Below are 19,222 nucleotides of genomic sequence, written 5' to 3'. Positions count from 1 at the left end.
TATGGCACTGTTTTTGCCACGCAACTTTTTCTTAATTAACTTTCAGTCTGGAGGGTATCAAAATGATTATGTTCTTTTTACATTGCAGTTTATGTTTGGGATACAAGCTGCTCTTCTATCTTAATCTCAGGATGTATTTTGGGTCATATACATATCTTTGTTTTCTGATCAAGTGAAACTTAATCCCTTTGCAGTCATTTCATCGATTTAACTAAATTATGTCTCGGACCTTCATTCTGAAAGATTTTCCCAAAAAGTGTTTGAATTGAAAGAATGATAATGAGGATTTCTCCATGTTCTCCAAAACAAAGAAGAATATCTATTTTTTTCTCTATGTTAATTTTGTATTCACTCTCTCTCAGACATTATTGTCTCGGCATGCAATAAGGAAAGATTCAAAAACCCCTAGTCTATAACAATTATGATACTGCTGTTTTTAACTTCTTCAGAAATCTCTGTCTGTCCCTCAAGTTCTTTGGTAAAGCTAACATTGCTTCCAAGTTGATTTTTTGCTTTCACTCAGCAGGAGCTGAGAAACATCAAAAGAAGACACTCAGTCTACAACCACCTTCATCAAATTATTTAATAGTAATGCAAAACAGCTAATCCTCCAGAAATTACTGATGAGGTTATCTTAACAAGATGGGGGGAGTTTCATAAAATGCTGCAAAAAAGAGGTACTGTTCTTACTGGATATTAAACTGTTCCCATACAATAAATATTTCGATCAGTCTAAGTTAAAGAAACAGGTAGAAAAGGGTTGGAGAACATGGAGAAACCCATCTAGTAAAATAATGTCACTTTAAAGCTATGGCAGTCCCAACCTCAGGAAAAAGAAAAAAAACACTGAAAAGAAAATTTTAGAAAGAAAAAATGTATTCTTATCTTGTTCATTTTCAACTTAATATGCGTCAGTTTCTAAGAAAAAAGATTTTAAAGTAGTTTGATACCAGGTCCCCTGATAATTATTAATGATTTTGCAATTATATTTTACTTGAGTTTGCATATTTTTCTCTCCCCTGTTACTGTGCAATAAAACAAACAACAAGAGAAACTGTCAAACTGAATGACTACAAAGGGAAAAAGTGAAATTGTCTATATCTATACACAAAGTGCTGTCAAACACTGAAAAAGCCAGAGATCTATTTTTCTCCTTTAATGTCTTTCAGTGATAGTAATCCTAAGGGTTCTGTGTAAAAACTGATAGAGAAACATTTCCAGATAAAATTGTGATACATAACTTTTTTCTTTACTTGGCTTTTGTCCAGGATGAACTACAGATGGCAGATAGGAACAAACTAACGGTATGAACAGGCATTCTTTGTTAGAGCTGGGAAATTTCCAGAGCTACAAATCTTTCTGGAGATGGAGGAATACAGGAATTCCTGCACCAAACCCCTTCTCATGGTTTTACCCTCAGACTGGGGTGATCCTGGTCTGGGGAAGGCACAAGGAACAGCAGCTGTTCCACTTCTTCTAGTCTCTGGGAGAGGTCCCGGGTGGAAGGGGGGGGGGGGAAGCAGTGCAGTAGTGGGGAAAGATTCCCCACACCTTCACCAGATTGGGAAGGGTGTCAACCTGGAAGATCTCTCAAGGACAGGCCATGTTTCCTCTGGGAGAAACTGCATGAACTGGTAATTTCTACCGGGAGAGCAGTGATTCTCCCAGTAGAAAAGCAACACCTATACATGGCCTAAATGTTCAAGATGGAAGAGTATTATTGGACATTTAAACATAATTATCTTTGAATTTAGTCACAAGCAACTAATTAACAGAACTAACAGTTGTTTCAGTGAAGAAGGGTTAGACAGGGTGGGACCAAAATAAGGTTGGCCATAATAAATAAGAACAGTTGAGACCAGGCCTCCTGATTTATAAATTTAGACACAAACAAAAGAAAAAGGGTTGTGCAGTGACTGCAACAGAATCTAAGTAACAGAAAGTAAAGCTGATTTTTTGAAAGAGGCCTGGAGTGAGCCTGGGATATGAGATAGATTGATGGATGTTGAGAGAATGGAAGAAGAGTTAGTAGGAAAGAATATGATAAGAAGGCATAAGATTAAGGTCCTAAGTAGTCCCTGGTTAATATTAAAGGAGACATCATCTGAATTTGAAATGAAAGAAGAAACAGAAAACATTTTTAGGAAGTTTTGTTCTCTGCTAGATCTTTGTATAGAAGAGCTGTGTCCAAAAACAACCACTCCCACACTGTACTCAAATAACATTTGACAACTGTTGAAGTGTTAAGAAAGTGTTTGTTGTTTCATTTACTAAAATACTTATATGATGCAAAATATATTCATTTTTTCCTCCAAATTATTCATGAGAAAAGCTCAGGTGAAACTAGAAAATCATGGTGAAAACAGAAAATTATGTTTACAGTAATGCTTCATAAAGATCCTAGCCTTCAACACTAATGATAAAACAATATGAAATATGCAATAAGAACAGTTAGAATGAAGTATCTAAAAATTAGTGAGGGGTAGCTAATTGTCTATAGAGTAAGAACTGCATGATAAAGGGAAAGATTTTAGGATCTGATAGTTGAGAAAAGAGAGAACAGTGGAAACGGAGGAAATACCAATGCTTCTTACAAACCTATTAACATTTGCATAAGAAAATAGGTGTAAAAAGTATATGGCTAACCTGTCTTAAGAAAAACTTAGAACAGAGTTTTTAAAATAAACTACTAATTTATTTTCAACTAATACAGAGAATTGCTAAATAACTGAAAACGTAAAGTTCAATCATGAAAGCAGTCATATACGGTAGAGAAAATCTAAGCAGACACCAAGAAATCTAATAGGTCCAGGGAAAAGGTTTGTATTTAAGCCCTGTGAGGTGCTAGCATGCAAGCCACCCACTCCTGCAGATGCCTCTCTTAAAACATGGGATGGCTAGGAGCTGCATTCCAGTGACAATGGAAAAGTTAGACAGCCTTCTTTATAAGATTCATGGTAGAATGAATCCATTATAAAAAGGAAACACTTTTCTATATTTACCGAGGAACAGAACAAATACTGTCCATGTTTGTGTGTAGTGAAATAAACTTTTAAAATAAGAATTGTCAGTACTACAAAGAGGATACGAGGCTCCATTCTAGAGAATAACTAAATGGATATAATTTCAGAAAGCAGAGATCTCAAGCTGCTCTAATTTAACAAACATGATAATGAACTGATGATTTCCTAAACAAACTAAAAATAAGGAAACAGGAGAGGTGCCTAATGGCTGGTTTAACCAGTTAAAGAAAAAAAAATTCAACCGAACTTTTTATTAAAAGATTACATCATGTGAACTACCCTGAAAAAAGTGTAAGTTACAATTGTGTAAAACATTTACACATGCGCTATGAACATTTAAAGGGAAAAAGGGGAAAAAAACCCTACAACTTACTTTCCTGCTCACGCCAAAGAACAGAATGGCAAATTTAATAATTTAACTTTTCTAACTCATTAGATTATAACTCACCAACATTGGCTACATACGTGTATGGTCTGCACACATGACATCTGAATTACCATGACTCTCAATAGCAGTCATTTTTCTTATATTTTTACACAAATTCCAGGTCTTTCAATTTAAAGGCTGGTGTAAAATAAGTTTTTAGGGCCATAAATTTAAAATCCCAGAAGGCAAACATGTTATTTTGGTGGTGACTTAGCTTAACATGGCCATAAATCTAAGAACAGCTTGTACAAACAGCATGCACCAGACCAGTACCATGAAGAGGTAAAACTTTATTGTCAAAATGATACTGATTTGAGACACGCAAGGATTTCTTACAGTGATATCTTTTATTGGACCAACTATGTGGTTGGGATACAATTAGACAAGGTTTTGAATACAAGGCATTTTCATCCATATTTTGCATTCAGTAGCTTGTCTAACTGTATCCCAACTACATAGTTGGTTCAATAAAAGATATCATCTTAAGAAATCCTTGTCTCTTGCATAATTTCTGCAACCTCATGGCTACATTGCTCTTACAATACGTTCAGGTCAAAACACAATCCCAAACTTGAGCTCTTTAACTACAAAATTTAGCTCCTAAACCTGTATGGGTGATGTTAAAAGACAAACAACACAGAGGAATTTTAAGCAGAGATACTTTCAGTGAACTGCCAGTTCTGTTTGAAAGTTAAGTCAAATGTTTGCAGAAATAGTACCCTTTAGAAATAAATTGTTATAGCAACATTAAAAGTTCATATCACAATTTTAGAAGGAATCAAAACAAAAAAAGGACACGAATTAGTGTGAATAGCACATTGTTGAATTGGACTCTAATACAAAAATGGTTCTCAACTTTTTTAGATTCAAAGTCTAAAATGCCAGTTTTAGACCTCAGAAATGCCAGTTCCTACCTTTCACTTATTTTTTTGACTGTGTATATTCCAATTTGAAATCTCTGGGTTGATCTTGTAGGTCATGTGTGGGTGTTTGCACACTTAACAGTGATAAGATTATACAGAACCTTTAAATAGATCTCATGGTTTTCTGGGGTATGCTGCCCCTTTGGTTGAGAATTGCTGTTCTAGAGGTAACGTAGTATGCAGAACCTTTAGCAAAATGGAACTGCCACAACACTGAGAAATTATAAATATGCTGCAAAACAGCAATCTGTCTTCCATATTAATAAGTTAATATGCATTTTAAAGCAAAAATAATTTCCCAAATGATCACAATTATTTTAATAATCTAAAACAGCAGTGTGGCTTTCACATGCAGCCAAGTATTACTGACTATATATAAATATATTGTTTCACTGTTATAAAGGGCAGGTGGAGCACACATCAGCTGTTACGATGTACTGGTTAGGACTGCATGATCCTGTCATGATATAAGCAAAATAAACTGTTGTAAAACTTTAACCCTGAATAAAACAGAGTGAAAGTTAGAGTTGCTTTCTATGCTTGTCTAAGTGCAGGGGCCTCCAGATGAAACACTTGCATCCTGACAGATTTTATCAGCATTATTTGGTACTGATAAAATTGTTATATCTGTCCACAACTTCAGTTTATTAGTTTCTTTCAGCTCCATGACCCTTTCCAACAGTCCACAGAACATGCAGAAGGTCAAAGAGCTGTTAACTTAGAAAGCTGCATTCGTTTCAGTCCACATTTAACAGCTGTTTTTATATTTCAGGAGTAGCTCATGACATCTCTTAACACTACAGAGGCTTCTGCTATGATTGTACAAAGAAATGAAATCTGGATAACTCTAGGCATATCACTGGCAAACACCCATGATGAGCTACCTGGGAGGATGGAGAAAGGTATTCTTTATTTAGCATAATAAGTGGGCAGCATCAATGCACGTGAGTAATGGCTGAACTTTGCGGGCTCTGGATATACTTTTTGGTTGCTTCAAGTTGTGTCCATTCTGCCTCTCTCACAAAGACTTCAAGGCAAGTGACTAAAAGGAGAACGTCAAAGAAAGTTTCAGTTTGTTACAGACAGTGAGAGCCTTAAACCACCTGCTGCTTTGTCTCTACCCCAATGCTGTCTACATCTTGTGAAACCTACGATCGTCTTATGTGAAGTAAACTTGACTGCACATGAACAAAACAAAAAAGTATAATGCACTAAATTACAGATAGTGCAAGGGAAACTTCTAATATGAGGAAGATGAGAAAGGAAAATTAATTTTAGGAGAATAAATCTTGCCATCTTTGCTAGAGCTGTAACCATGCTCCAATTCAAAATAAGGCCTGTAAAGTTAGGTATAATGCATGTCAAAACTTTCCCCTCTCCTTTTCCACAGCTGACTATGACAGGAGAGAGAAGTGCTCTGAAATCTGGAACCATCCTTGGCTGCAAATGTGTCAAGAGATGTGGCATTTGAATGCTTGTTACTATGGGGAGGCAGAATGGGTAAAAGGGTAAGAGAATAAACAGCATGCAGCATAAAGGAATCATCTTCAGACACCTAAACAGAAATCCACAACTAGGCATGCTAAAACCTATTTTGAAGTGGGAAGTAGGAATCTAAGTAGAGAGCAACTTTGACTAGATGTCAATTCGAAACAGAACAGGAAAAAGCCACAGATAAAGGGTCTCTCCATGCATTCAACCAAAAAGGCATGATCTGGAATTCTGATCTTTATATTAAAGATCAAAAATAGAAGTCTAAAATGTTGAGGTTTAATCTCTCCCCCCAAAAGTAAACCCTAAAAGAATTAAGGTTGAAACACTGCTATCACTGACAACTTCTAAGATCAAAGAGAAATGGAATGGATGTCCATTACATCCATGTACAAAAATCTAAACAACTCTTCATTTCTAATTTTTAAATAAGATAACCAGCATGCTCATTCTGTCAAGCCATCCCTCCCCCTTCCCTACCACCTTGACTCACTTTTGCCCTAAAAGTTCACCTCTGCAAATGCTTACCACCTCATTTACTTAAAGAATCTAAATGTTGGTTAACTTTGGATAATGTTTAAAAAAACAGCTTAAAGAATTAGTCATTTAAACTGCTTCTAATGCTTATTTGCCAAATGTCGCTTTACTCCTTTGCCTGGTGCTACTTTACTTCCTTTTATAGAAAAATTAACAACTACCATAAGCAAAATGGATCACACATGAAATACGCATTCTAACTAGAATAGACCAACTTTATGCACATTAATGAGCTCTGCTTATAATAGATTGAGGTGTTGATTGAAAAACAGTCGTTGAAAATGCAAAGTCATCTATATATAAAGAGGTCAATAGATTCTACTGTTTATTCTCTTTCTAGTCTCCCTCATCTCCAAACACGATGAAACTGACAAGTACGCAATCTTTGCTTTAGACCACCAAAAAACTAATATTTCCACCAATGTCATTTTACAGGAAGAAAGGGATATTAAGGAAGTATAAATATTTCTTATAGAAATAACTGGCAAGTAGCCAGGAGATCTTAACTTTCATTAGCACACTTTGATTTTACATGAAATGAGCTGTTTCTAGCAAAAGGCATATTATAAATGTTTTTCTCTTGAAGTACGATATGGATCTAAAAGTAATTAACAAGCAGAGGAAAACTAGCTCTAAAAAATTAAGAGATTCCCTCCAATTGGAGATAGGCTATGATAACTTAGGGAAAACAGTACGAGTGAGAAGTCAGGAGTAGGATATAAAAGAGTAAGGTAAAGTAACTAGTAGGGTGAAAGTGCTAGACTTTAGGAAAGCTGATCTCAATGCACTCAGGCGATTAGTCAAGGACACACTGCAGAGTAGGAGTTTTGAAGGGATGGGAGCCCAAGAAGGGTGGCTGTGCCTTAAGGAAACGATCCTTCGGGCACAAAGCAAGACGATCCCCGAGTGAGGCAAAGAAGGGAAAGGGGCCAGGAGGCTTCCATGGCTAACCAGAGAAATCCAGGGCAGCCTAAGGGCCAAAAGGGGAGCACATAAAAAGTGGAAACAGGGTGAGATCACTAAAGAGGAATATACCTCATCTGCTCGTGCTTGTAGGGAGGCAGTTAGGCGGGCCAAAGCTACCATGGAGCTGAGGATGGCAACCCAAGTAAAGGACAACAAGAAATTGTTTTTTAGATATATTGGGAGTAAAAGGAAGGCCCAGGGAGGAATAGGACCTCTGCTAAATGGGCAGAAACAATTGGTGACAGACAGGGGGGACAAGGCTGAACTCCTCAACGAGTTCTTTGCCTCAGTGTTCCTAAGTGAGGGGCACAACAAGTCTCTCACTGGGGTTGTAGAGAGGCAGCAGCAAGGCGCCAGACTTCCATACGTAGATCCTGAGGTGGTGCAGAGTCATTTGGAAGAACTGGATACCTTTAAGTCGGCAGGCCCGGATGAGCTCCATCCGAGGGTGCTGAAGGCACTGGCCGACATCAGTGCAGAGCCACTGGCGGGAATATTCGAACGCTTGTGGCGCACGGGCCAAGTCCCGGAGGACTGGAAAAGGGCTAACGAGGTCCCCATTTTCAAGAAGGGGAGGAAGGAGGACCCGGGCAACTATAGGCCAGTCAGTCTCACCTCCATCCTTGGCAAAGTCTTTGAAAAAATTATCAAGGCTCACATTTGTGAGAGCCCGGCAGGGCAAATTATGCTGAGGGGAAACCAGCACGGGTTTGTGGCGGGCAGATCATGCCTGACCAATCTAGTCTCCTTCTATGACCAGGTTACGAAACGCCTGGACACAGGAGGAGGGGTGGATGTCGTATACTTAGACTTCAGGAAGGCCTTCGATACGGTATCCCACCCCATACTGGTGAACAAGTTAAGAGGCTGTGACTTGGATGACTACACAGTCCGGTGGGTGGCAAATTGGCAAGAGGGTCGCACCCAGAGTCGTGGTGGATGGGTCGGTCTCGACCTGGAAAGGTGTGGGTAGTGGGGTCCCGCAGGGCTCGGTCGTTGGACCGATACTCTTTAATGTCTTCATCAGTGACTTGGACGAGGGAGTCAAATGTACTCTGTCCAAGTTTGCAGATGACACAAAGCTATGGGGAGAAGTGGACACGCCGGAGGGCAGGGAACAGCTGCAGGCAGACCTGGATAGGTTGCACAAGTGGGCAGAAAACAACAGGATGCAGTTCAACAAGGAGAAATGCAAAGTGCTGCACCTAGGGAGGAAAAATGTCCAGCATACCTACAGCCTAGGGAATGACCTGCTGGGTGGCACAGAGGTGGAAAGGGATCTTGGAGTCCAAGATGAACATGAGCCGGCAGTGTGACGAAGCCATCAGAAAAGCCAATGGCACTTTATCGTGCATCAGCAGAAGCATGACAAATAGGTCCAGGGAGGTGATACTTCCCCTCTATAGGGCGCTGGTCAGACCGCAGTTGGAGTACTGCGTGCAATTCTGGGCGCCACACTTCAAGAAGGATGCGGATAACCTGGAGAGGGTCCAGAGAAGGGCCACTCATATGGTTAAGGGCCTGCAGACCAAGCCCTATGAGGAGAGACTACAGAAACTGGACCTTTTCAGCCTCCGCAAGAGAAGGTTGAGAGGCGACCTTGTGGCTGCCTTTAAGTTCATCACGGGGGCACAAAAGGGAATTGGTGAGTATTTATTCACCAAGGCGCCCCTGGGGGTTACAAGAAACAATGGCCACAAGCTAGCAGAGAGCAGATTTAGACTGGACACGAGGAAGAACTTCTTCACAGTTCGAGTGGCCAAGGTCTGGAACGGGCTCCCAAGGGAGGTGGTGCTCTCCCCTACCCTGGGGGTCTTCAAGAGGAGGTTAGATGAGTATCTAGCTGGGGTCATCTAGACCCAGCACTCTTTCCTGCTTATGCAGGGGGTCGGACTCGATGATCTATTGAGGTCCCTTCCGACCCTAACATCTATGAATCTATGAGTATTTGGGGGAAAGGGGGACTCACAGAGGCAGTTGTAGAAAAAGTAGATAAATGGGCTATTAGAGGTAGTACCAGTGGGACAGTGGGACATGAGATGAAGAAACAGGTTTGAATCTATCAATCATATACATAAGTACTCACAAAAACCTCTAGCTTATTTAGAAGACAAATGTACAAATAGAACATCCTTCATCCTTTCCCAGCTTGTACACATGACAAATGAAAAGACTTAAGTTTCATTTCTCTGTCTATACTATATATCTAAGATTTCATTAAGAAATTTAAGAAAACCAGTACTCATCTTCAGAATTGAACTGTCTGTAATATCCATTTCTTGTATATTTCTTAGACTGTAATTTTGTATGCTTTACAAATACATACAACTAAAACTTTAGTTATGTTTAATTATTAAACTGCCTGAAGAACTTAACATACTATGCAAAAGATTCTGAAATATGTACTATTATCAGGTATTTTGGCTGCTTTTCCTGTATATATTTTGGGGCAAAATTTAAGCACAGAAATGAGAAATTAAGGACGCTTTTGAAGACGGAAAAAAAATATCCCCGAACTCTAAACACTTTTATATAGTTTGCCAAATTGGAATTGGTTATTTTCAAAGAGCGGGCTAACAATATAAGAGCCCTGAAAATAGAAAGGTCAAACTGGCTACAAGTAAGGTAATGATTTATTAAATCAATTGAAACATTGTGATGCTGATTAATTGGATAATTCAAAGCGAAAATGAGTAACTTTTACAAAAATAATATCCTGGATTGCAGGTCTGATGTTTAAGAGATCATCATAGCATCGCTTCACTGCTTTTGAAAAAAAAAAAAAAAATAGACTTGTAAATAACTACTGATTAAAGTGGCTTGTTACCTAAGTAGTATTCAAAGTAATACACAAAGAAGATGTCACAATGATGGAGTTCTCAATTATATTACAATAAATTTAGCTGATGTTATCACAGTTATAGGGTTCTTTACACTGTAATAAGATCAAAATAATTGATTTGTATGCTTTCTGCTGAGAAACTGAATAACATGAACAAAGTAAGCCTCTGAATGCTAATAGTATGCATAAAAGTGGAACTTTATTAAAGATCCCTTTTCACTGCCTCTTTCTTTACCCTTGGAACTACTGCATCTGACAGTTTGAATTGGCTCTTCAGAAACAAGTAAAACAAATCTTATTGATAAAGCATTGTGTGATGAGCATAATTAAATTAATTAATTTAGTAATTTTAAAAGACTGATTCTATTGACCTGTTTCACTTTGGCAAACAGTCACTGTTTTACCTTATTTGCTACCTTAATGAAAGTCATTCAGTATTTAGAGGTTTAGAACCGGTACTCAACTGTTTTCGTAAATGAATGCGGAACTACGAGAAAAAAAAAATGTAGGTGATATAAAAAAAAAAATAAAAATAACTTTCAACTTAAGGATATTGGCTTATTACAAAAGCAGGCCTTTGGTCCCTGATTGAGAGAACAGGTTTGACAAAATATCAGAGGTGTTTGCCTCTAATATTTGGGTTCAGAAGTAAAGCTTTGAAAAACGCTCATAAGAGAATGAGTTGTTATGAAAGCAGTTAATTGTAACAATAAAATGTCAAGCAAAAATTTAAATTTATATTTCAAATAATTTTTAAGCCCTTGAATATATGACTAGAGTATTCTGGGAAAACCCATACAGCCCTGTGAACCAAAGCCATGGCCAAATGATGTTTGTTATCTTTGAACAGAGGTAAATGTACCCTAACATTGGAATTTTTACCCCCAATTCCAATCCAGGGTAATATATTCCCAAGAGAAAGCAGTTACCTTGAGACCTTTGCCTTGAGGCTCTGTCTGAGAACAAATCTGCTCATGTCGCCAGGCACCACATAGAGACATTCCGTTTATCTTGGGAGTCTCACTGCTTTCCCAGGAGAAACCAGGAGTATACAGATGCTCAAGATTTTTCTCCCAGAGCAATACTCAAGCAAATCCTGGGACGTCATTCTCCCCTTGTACTCGGCCTTGGTGAGGCCGCAGCTAGAGTACTGCGTCCAGTTTTGGGCTCCACAATTCAAAAAGAATGTGGAGAAGCTTGAGAGAGTCCAGAGAAGAGCCACGCGCATAATCAGAGGTCAGGGAAACAGACCTTACGATGACAGGCTGAGAGCCCTGGGGCTCTATAGCCTGGAAAAGCGCAGGCTCAGGCGTGATCTGATGGCCACCTATAAGTTTATCAGGGGTGACCTGATATCTGGGGGAACGTTTGTTCACCAGAGTGCCCCAAGGGATGACGACTAGGTTGAACAGTCATAAACTACTACAAGACCGTTTCAGGCTGGACATAAGGAAGAATTTCTTTACTGTCCAAGCCCCCAAGGTCTGGAACAGCCAGCCATCGGAGGTGGTTCAAGCGCCTACATTGAACACCTTCAAGAGCAAACTGGATGCTTATCTTGCTGGGATCCTATGACCCCAGCTGTCTCTCACTGGGGTTGTAGAGAGGCAGCAGCAAGGTGCCAGACTTCCATATGTAGATCCTGAGGTGGTGCAGAGTCACTTGGAAGAACTGGATGCCTTTAAGTCGGCAGGCCCGGATGAGCTCCATCCGAGGGTGCTGAAGGCACTGGCCGACATCAGTGCAGAGCCACTGGTGGGAATATTCGAATGCTCGTGGCGCACGGGCCAAGTCCCAGAGGACTGGAAAAGGGCTAACGTGGTCCCCATTTTCAAAAAGGGGAGGAAGGAGGACCCGGGCAACTATAGGCCGGTCAGTCTCACCTCCATCCTTGGTAAAGTCTTTGAAAAAATCAAAGCTCACATTTGAGAGAGCCCGGCAGGGCAAATTATGCTGAGGGGAAACCAGTATGGGTTTGTGGCGGGCAGATCGTGCCTGACCAACCTAGTCTCTTTCTATGACCAGGTTACGAAATGCCTGGACACAGGAGGAGGGGTGGATGTCGTATACTTAGACTTCAGGAAGGCCTTTGATACGGTATCCCACCCCATACTGGTGAACAAGAGACTGTGATGTGGATGACTGCACAGTCCGGTGGGTGGCGAATTGGCTAGAGGGTTGCACCCAAAGAGTCGTGGTTGATGGGTCGGTCTCGACCTGGAAGGGTGTGGGCAGTGGGGTCCCGCAGGGTTCGGTCCTTTGACCGATACTCTTTAATGTCTTCATCAGTGACTTGGACGAGGGAGTGAAATGTACTCTGTCCAAGTTTGCAGATGACACAAAGCTATGGGGAGAAGTGGACATGCCGGAGGGCAGGGAACAGCTGCAGGCAGACCTGGATAGGTTGCACAAGTGGGCAGAAAACAACAGAATGCAGTTCAACAAGGAGAAATGCAAAGTGCTGCACCTAGGGAGGAAAAATGTCCAGCACACCTACAGCCTAGGAAATGACCTGCTGGGTGGCACAGAGGTGGAAAGGGATCTTGGAGTCCTAGTGGACTCCAAGATGAACATGAGTCGGCAGTGTGACGAAGCCATCAGAAAAGGCAATGGCACTTTATCGTGCATCAGCAGATGCATGATGAATAGGTCCAGGGAGGTGATACTTCCCCTCTATCGGGCGTTGGTCAGACCGCAGTTGGAGTACTGCGTGCAATTCTGGGCGCCACACTTCAAGAAGGATGCGGATAACCTGGAGAGGGTACAGAGAAGGGCAACTCGTATGGTCAAGGGCCTGCAGACCAAGCCCTACGAGGAGAGACTAGAGAAACTGGACGTTTTCAGCCTCCGCAAGAGAAAGTTGAGAGGCGACCTTGTAGCTGCCTATAAGTTCATCACGGGGGCACAGAAGGGAATTGGTGAGGATTTATTCACTAAGGCGCCCCTGGGGGTTACAAGAAACAATGGCCACAAGCTAGCAGAGAGCAGATTTAGACTGGACATTAGGAAGAACTTCTTCACAGTCAGAGTGGCCAGGGTCTGGAACGGGCTCCCAAGGGAGATGGTGCTCTCCCCTACCCTGGGGGTCTTCAAGAGGAGGTTAGACGAGTATCTAAGCTGGGGTCATCTAGACCCAGCACTCTTTCCTGCTTATGCAGGGGGTCGGACTTGATGATCTATTGAGGTCCCTTCCGACCCTAACATCTATGAATCTATGACTTCCTGCCCTTTGGACAGGGGGCTGGACTCGATGATCTTCCGAGGTCCCTTCCAGCCCTAATGTCTATGAAATCTATGAAATACTGGCTGCTCCAGGAAAAAAATAACCCGGAAATAACCAAGAATAAGTCACTCCTAAGTAAGGCTCTCCTAGAAGAGTAAATTGTACAGACATTTGCTCTCTGAAGAGGAGCCACGGCATAGTTCTCAATAAGGTGCTTTGCTCCTTCCCCTACCACTCCCCAGGGAAACAGTATGTTGCTTAGGCTGTACTCTACCACTGTAGCCAAGCAGGGAACCGAACAGTCCCTTCACAATCCCACGTTGTGCTGAATGGAGAGACAGGCCAACTCTGAGCAGTCTAGGTCAGTCAATCATAATGTATAAGACTGAGTGTATCTGCCGAGTACACTGAGATGACTGCACCGGGCCCGCTGGTGGGGTAGTGTCAGCACTGCAAACTCACTGCTGTTCAGGGGCTCAGCACTCAAATGTCTATTCAGGGGTCTCCTGACATTTTTTCCTACCAGAACACACCTTGGAGAATTTTCCCAGGGCATTTGAATGTGTGTATGCATCCAAAGATGGACATTTTAAAAAAGAATCCTCAACTGCATATTTATAATATACTAAAACTCTGAAAAACTTAAACCTTTGTGACAATTTAATTGTGGTTGATATGCTAATCTAATTTTAGACAATACTAAAAGCTTTTTAGAGATCCAAAGTGCCACTCTACAGAATCAACTTGATGGACTTAACTCTTAAAATGTGTACCATTTAAAATTTAAAATGAAGTCAATGAGATCATTCAAACAACTTTTTGGGGGATAGGTCACTCCTTCAGAGAATACAGTGGACAAAAAAGGAAAAGCTTAAAAAAGAAAAAGAAAAGTTCTGAACCACATGGCAGAGTGCATATAAGCCATAAGAAAGAAGGTCTGTGCAGTAAACTACAAGCCAGAAAATTTACATCCATCACCTGCTAGAACATTTGGAAAGTTTATAGCATTAAAAGAATATTGTGAATTAAGCAACATATGATTAAATGATCATTTCCCAAAAGAAAAATGGTAATAAAGGTGCTATTTGTGATATGCATACATTATAACCTAGAACACAAGTGAAGAATAAAGTGATTTTGGCAAACTAAGATTATTATAAAGTTTAAAGAAGAAGAAAGATTACATTGCATGCTGTATAGGACAAATTATGCCTTCATATCTGTTTGTTAATACCTAGCATATTGGGGCTTCTAGCTGATACTTAAAGTATAATAATAAATACTACTGAAGTATACAGTTCAATACTGATTGGATGAAACTCTTAATTCTTTCCATCACAAAGAGCAAATATGAAAGGTTAGCAAAACTCATTTTGTATATAAGTTAAACATTAAATGCATAAGATATAGATTTTCTTTTCAAATACTAGATTTTAAAAAGCAAGGGAAATGTTTGCATTTGTCCCATCAGAATGGGAGGAGAATGCTTGCAATCATCACTTCCATTTATCTAGATATAAATGATTGCACATTTATATGTACCTACACAAAATAATTACCGGAGTTTTATTTCAGCTGATGGCCTCTGTAGCTCATGCCTCATCCTTTGGCTGCTCCCTCAATTAACAGAAACTGCATGTGCATAAATAATAAGTTAAGGTAATAAAGAATCAGAGCCTACACATTTTTGTTTGATAAGAAAATGTTTTTAAAGATACAGTATCAGACATGTTGTTAGATTAGGGGGATAAAAGGAAAGATATAGGAACCGTAACAGCAAGAAAAAGGAGAAGACACATGCATACAAGAAATTTTTTATCACATCAGTAGTTCCTACTGTGCAATAGGATGTAGTGTCATGGAAGACAGAACTCTATCCTTCCTACTAATAGAATCCTACTACCATATTTACTGGATTGCAAGACAAGGTTTTGCCCCTCGTCTTGGAAGTGAGTATGAGTGGTATGGGAGAGACAATCAGCTGCTGTGGCTGTGGCCCTGACCTCTGCCATTGTTGCCTGCCCTGCTCCACCTGCCTTCCCACTTCCTTCCCCCTCATTGCACCCTCTCTGCTGTCTACCCTCACCCCACTCTGGCAGGCTCCATCCCCACTCCAATCTGAGTATGCTCCAAGCCAGGTGCAAAAAAGGAGGAGGCAGAGAAGGAGGAGGAGAAGCAGCAGCAGCAACTCTGGTGGGGGGGGAGGGGGGAGCAGGGAAGAGGCAACAGGGAGCCCAAGGCTATGAGGAACGGGGTTCATGGGGGCAGAGGCAGCTGGGGAGAAAGGTGGCAGGAGACAGGGGGACAAAGGCAGTTGGGGGGAAAGGGGACAGGGTAGGGGAGGTAGTGGGGAGGGGTCAAACTGCTTGACGCTTTCCCTACTGCCTGCCTCCCCCCAACCACCTACCAACTGCCCCCCTGTACATGAAAAATTACAAGTAATTTATAAACCTTCCACGTATAGAATCTAAATATAGGGGGCCATCTTGGATTCAGGTAAATGCTGTCATTTTCAAAAGAAGATTAGATGGTTAGAAAATGCAAGGGAGAAGTGATAAGAACAAAAAAAGAACCTGTAAAAGCATGAACTAAGCTGGAGCGTGAGTGAGGCTACAAAGCCTGTGGTGGGGAAGATTCAGAGTGGGAGAATGATGGGGCAGGTCAACAGCATCTCATAGAATCAGTTACTATAATTAAATAACTACTCTCTTCTGTGCTAGTGTGCATCCCACTGTAGGAGACTGACAAGCTGTGGTCCTCTGGACGATGGCAGTGAAGAGTTTCAGTTGCATCAGTTAAACTGTAATTGAAGTACTGCTCTTTCAAATCTAGCATCTTATCTGGTGACTATTAAGCGAATAACATTAACAAGAAATAAGTGGGCGAATCCACTTGCTGCCCTGCAGATCTCCAAGAGTGGCATGTTTCTGAAACAAGCAAAGGAGCTTTCTGTGCTTTGGTTAAGAGTGCTCTGATATTTGAACAGAAAGGTTTGCCATCCATTTTGTAAGACAGGGATATGCACTTAGACGTACTCTATCAAAGACAACTGTAAACTGGATATAGCCATAAAGAAGAAGGGAAAAAAATTTTAAAGTTCTATTACCTTTACAGGATCAAACATCTAAACATGAAAGAATGCAACAAGCTCTCTCCTAACATGACATGAAAGGCAATAGAAAGGTTTAAGTGGAACTCCAAGATCATATTAGGAATGAATGTGAAGAAGCAGTTTCAACACTATTTTCTTAATACAGGGATGCAGCTTTTACTCTAGCCATGCAAACTGAGCTAAATGACTCTTTTTGCTGAGATCTTCAATATAAGAAAGACAGTCTCCATAGTAATTTGGTACAGTGAGTATGCTAAAAGGGATTAAATAGGCTAATGAGCTTGAAAGAAGGATGTTGAGGTTGTTTATGAAAGCTCAGTCTCTAACCAAAGGACACAAATGAACACAACCTTTAGGAATTTTGATACCATGGGTTATGTTAAAAATGTGTGATTTTATCAGACTATGATCTGTTGATAGGTTTGTAAGGTGAACCTTGAGAGAGTTAAATACTAGTTCAACATCCTCAGGGCTAGCATGTAGGCCTGACAAAAAGGCCCTGAAATATTTTAATGACATCCAGTGCTGAGGAGACCACTTTGGCAGGGATAAAAGGTATTGGTACTGCTCTCTCTCATCACTTCCTCATGTATGCCCAACTGATAGCAGAGTAGTCTTTGTTCTCCTTTAGTTCACAGAGGGGGTTGCAATTGATGGAGGTAATGTTAGAGAATGGGCTAATGGCAGAGGAATTTGGCTACTCTGCCCCAGCCCTCAATCAGGGCAGGTATAATTGGGCTTACCTTTGGAGGACTATGGTGTCTGTCTTCTGTATTTGGAGCAGCTACTCTTTTTGCTAGAATTTCAGAAGTTGGAGCTTTAGCCCTATATCTCATGGCTTGTATGTTCTCATGGAGAAACATAAGAAACTGAGAACCTGCTTGGTGTGTAAGAGTACCTGCTGTGTCCATCTTGCCAGTGGATTCATCTACTGCAGAAAAATGGAGCCCAACACTCAAAGGTTTCAATTCTACCATGATAAATTTTGTATTGGGATTCTATAACGGGATGTGACTTGAGGGGAAGAGGCAATATGACTGAAAAGAATTCAATTCAGACAGATGGAAACAAGTTACTGCAGCTGATGGAAAGATTATGCACAATTCTGAAGGTTTTTGAAAGATATGGAGAAGTTTAATTTCAACTAAGAACCAGCACAGGGCATACACATGACTCTAGCAGGTACTAATAACAAACAAAAGAAGATGTGCCAGTCTTCCACATATATACTCAGAGCAGTTTCTAGGGTCCTGACACACAAAGAAGAATCTTACCAACATAAGAAGTCTCTTATCACAAAAGGACACTGTGCTTCCGTTAGTTAAATGGTAAATAAAATGATTTTGTGATTTGAAAAGTGACTCTGTTTTCATGCAAGAAAAAATAGATTCCTTCTCATCTTAAGCTCAGGGTTTAAGAGAGCTTGAGGAAAGCAGCTGAACAGCTTGTTAACAAAATCTTATTTAAGAACAGCATTGCTGTAAAATTTAACTGGCGAAATCAATCATTTATTCTGCCTTTCCTCCAAACACATCAAGATAATAAAAAAAGAGCTGCTACAGTTTCATTCCCTATGTAACACTAGATAAGGAGGCTTCTTTACACGTTACCTACCTGTTTTCATTTCTAACAAACGCTTCTTCTTTTGTTGCCTCTCTAGTTTTTCTTTTTCTGCTTTCTCCTTAGCTATTCTAGCACGTCTCTGTTTTTCCTCTGTTTCTCGTCTTCTCATATTCTCCTTTACTGTTTGCTGTTAAAAAAAAAAGAGGAAACCATTACGTCCCATTACAATTAAAACAAAGTCTTTGGCTAAAACAAGTTTATAAACTATCAAAATGAAAAACACACAAGTTATACCAGAAGTCAAAAATCTGTTTCTAAAAGGTTGAGTTTTCTAAGGTGTCTTTAATATATTAACCCACATATAATCTGGAGATGCTGTATTTTCCATATCTTGTATATTTTATTCTTGCACTTGTATGTAATTTAGGATAAAATGCATAACAAGAATATTAGTATACCTCAAATCAGCACAATAAACCTAAAACTTAAATGAAACATTTCAAAGAACTCCAAATGAGTTAATGCATGGAGAAATAATATAACAGCTAATTTAACTCTGCCCAACATGAAACTATGAAGTCATGCCAAATGTATTTTAACAGTTGTGGTTTCAAAGCAGATTAAGGATCCTCATACTGTCACCACAAAAAAGGAAAGACTATTTTGGGTAGTTTAACCATATATTTTCATTTGGATTTTTTATTTTTTAATTCAACCTTGATTCAATTTTCCTGAATTTATAAATATTTATTTTGGTGGTAATTTCATCATCCCTATAATATTGTTTACCTTGAATTACAATTAAGCACTCTCAAATTAAGTACATTTCAGTTTAGATTTGGCAATCTGTGGACTAGTGGGGTTTTTTTAATTATTAAAATTTGCATACATAGACATTAAACAAGAAACCAAAGAGACTGCAACTGACTTTGTCACAAGCTTCCTCATTTCTTTTCCTGCAGCTCCCTGCCTCATTTCCTAAATATTTTCTCACTTGTGCAACAATTAAGGCTTCTATCCTACAAACAGCAACCTTTTGATTAACCCACAGGGCATGTCCATCCTGTTCACTAAGGGTACATGAAGACATTACACTTAAGATTGACTTAACTAGA

The 19,222-nt window shown here is 40.0% G+C and overlaps 1 protein-coding gene across 3 annotated transcripts in view; it reads right to left on the bottom strand.

Annotated features, from left to right (window-relative positions):
• DIAPH3 (diaphanous related formin 3) overlaps window positions 1-19,222 on the bottom strand; it is a 487,575-nt gene that overhangs the window by 148,614 nt on the left and 319,739 nt on the right. For all 3 annotated transcript variants that reach the window (XM_059723010.1, XM_019500535.2, XM_014608394.3), the window contains one exon: window positions 18,159-18,294. In XM_059723010.1, the coding sequence (XP_059578993.1) occupies window positions 18,159-18,294 (136 nt within the window). The remainder of the gene's footprint in view (window positions 1-18,158; window positions 18,295-19,222) is intronic.

Source organism: Alligator mississippiensis, chromosome 1, assembly GCF_030867095.1.
Source record: "Alligator mississippiensis isolate rAllMis1 chromosome 1, rAllMis1, whole genome shotgun sequence".
NCBI lineage: Eukaryota > Metazoa > Chordata > Crocodylia > Alligatoridae > Alligator > Alligator mississippiensis.
Note: the sequence above shows the minus strand (reverse complement) of the source record. Positions and strands in the feature narration are given on the sequence as shown.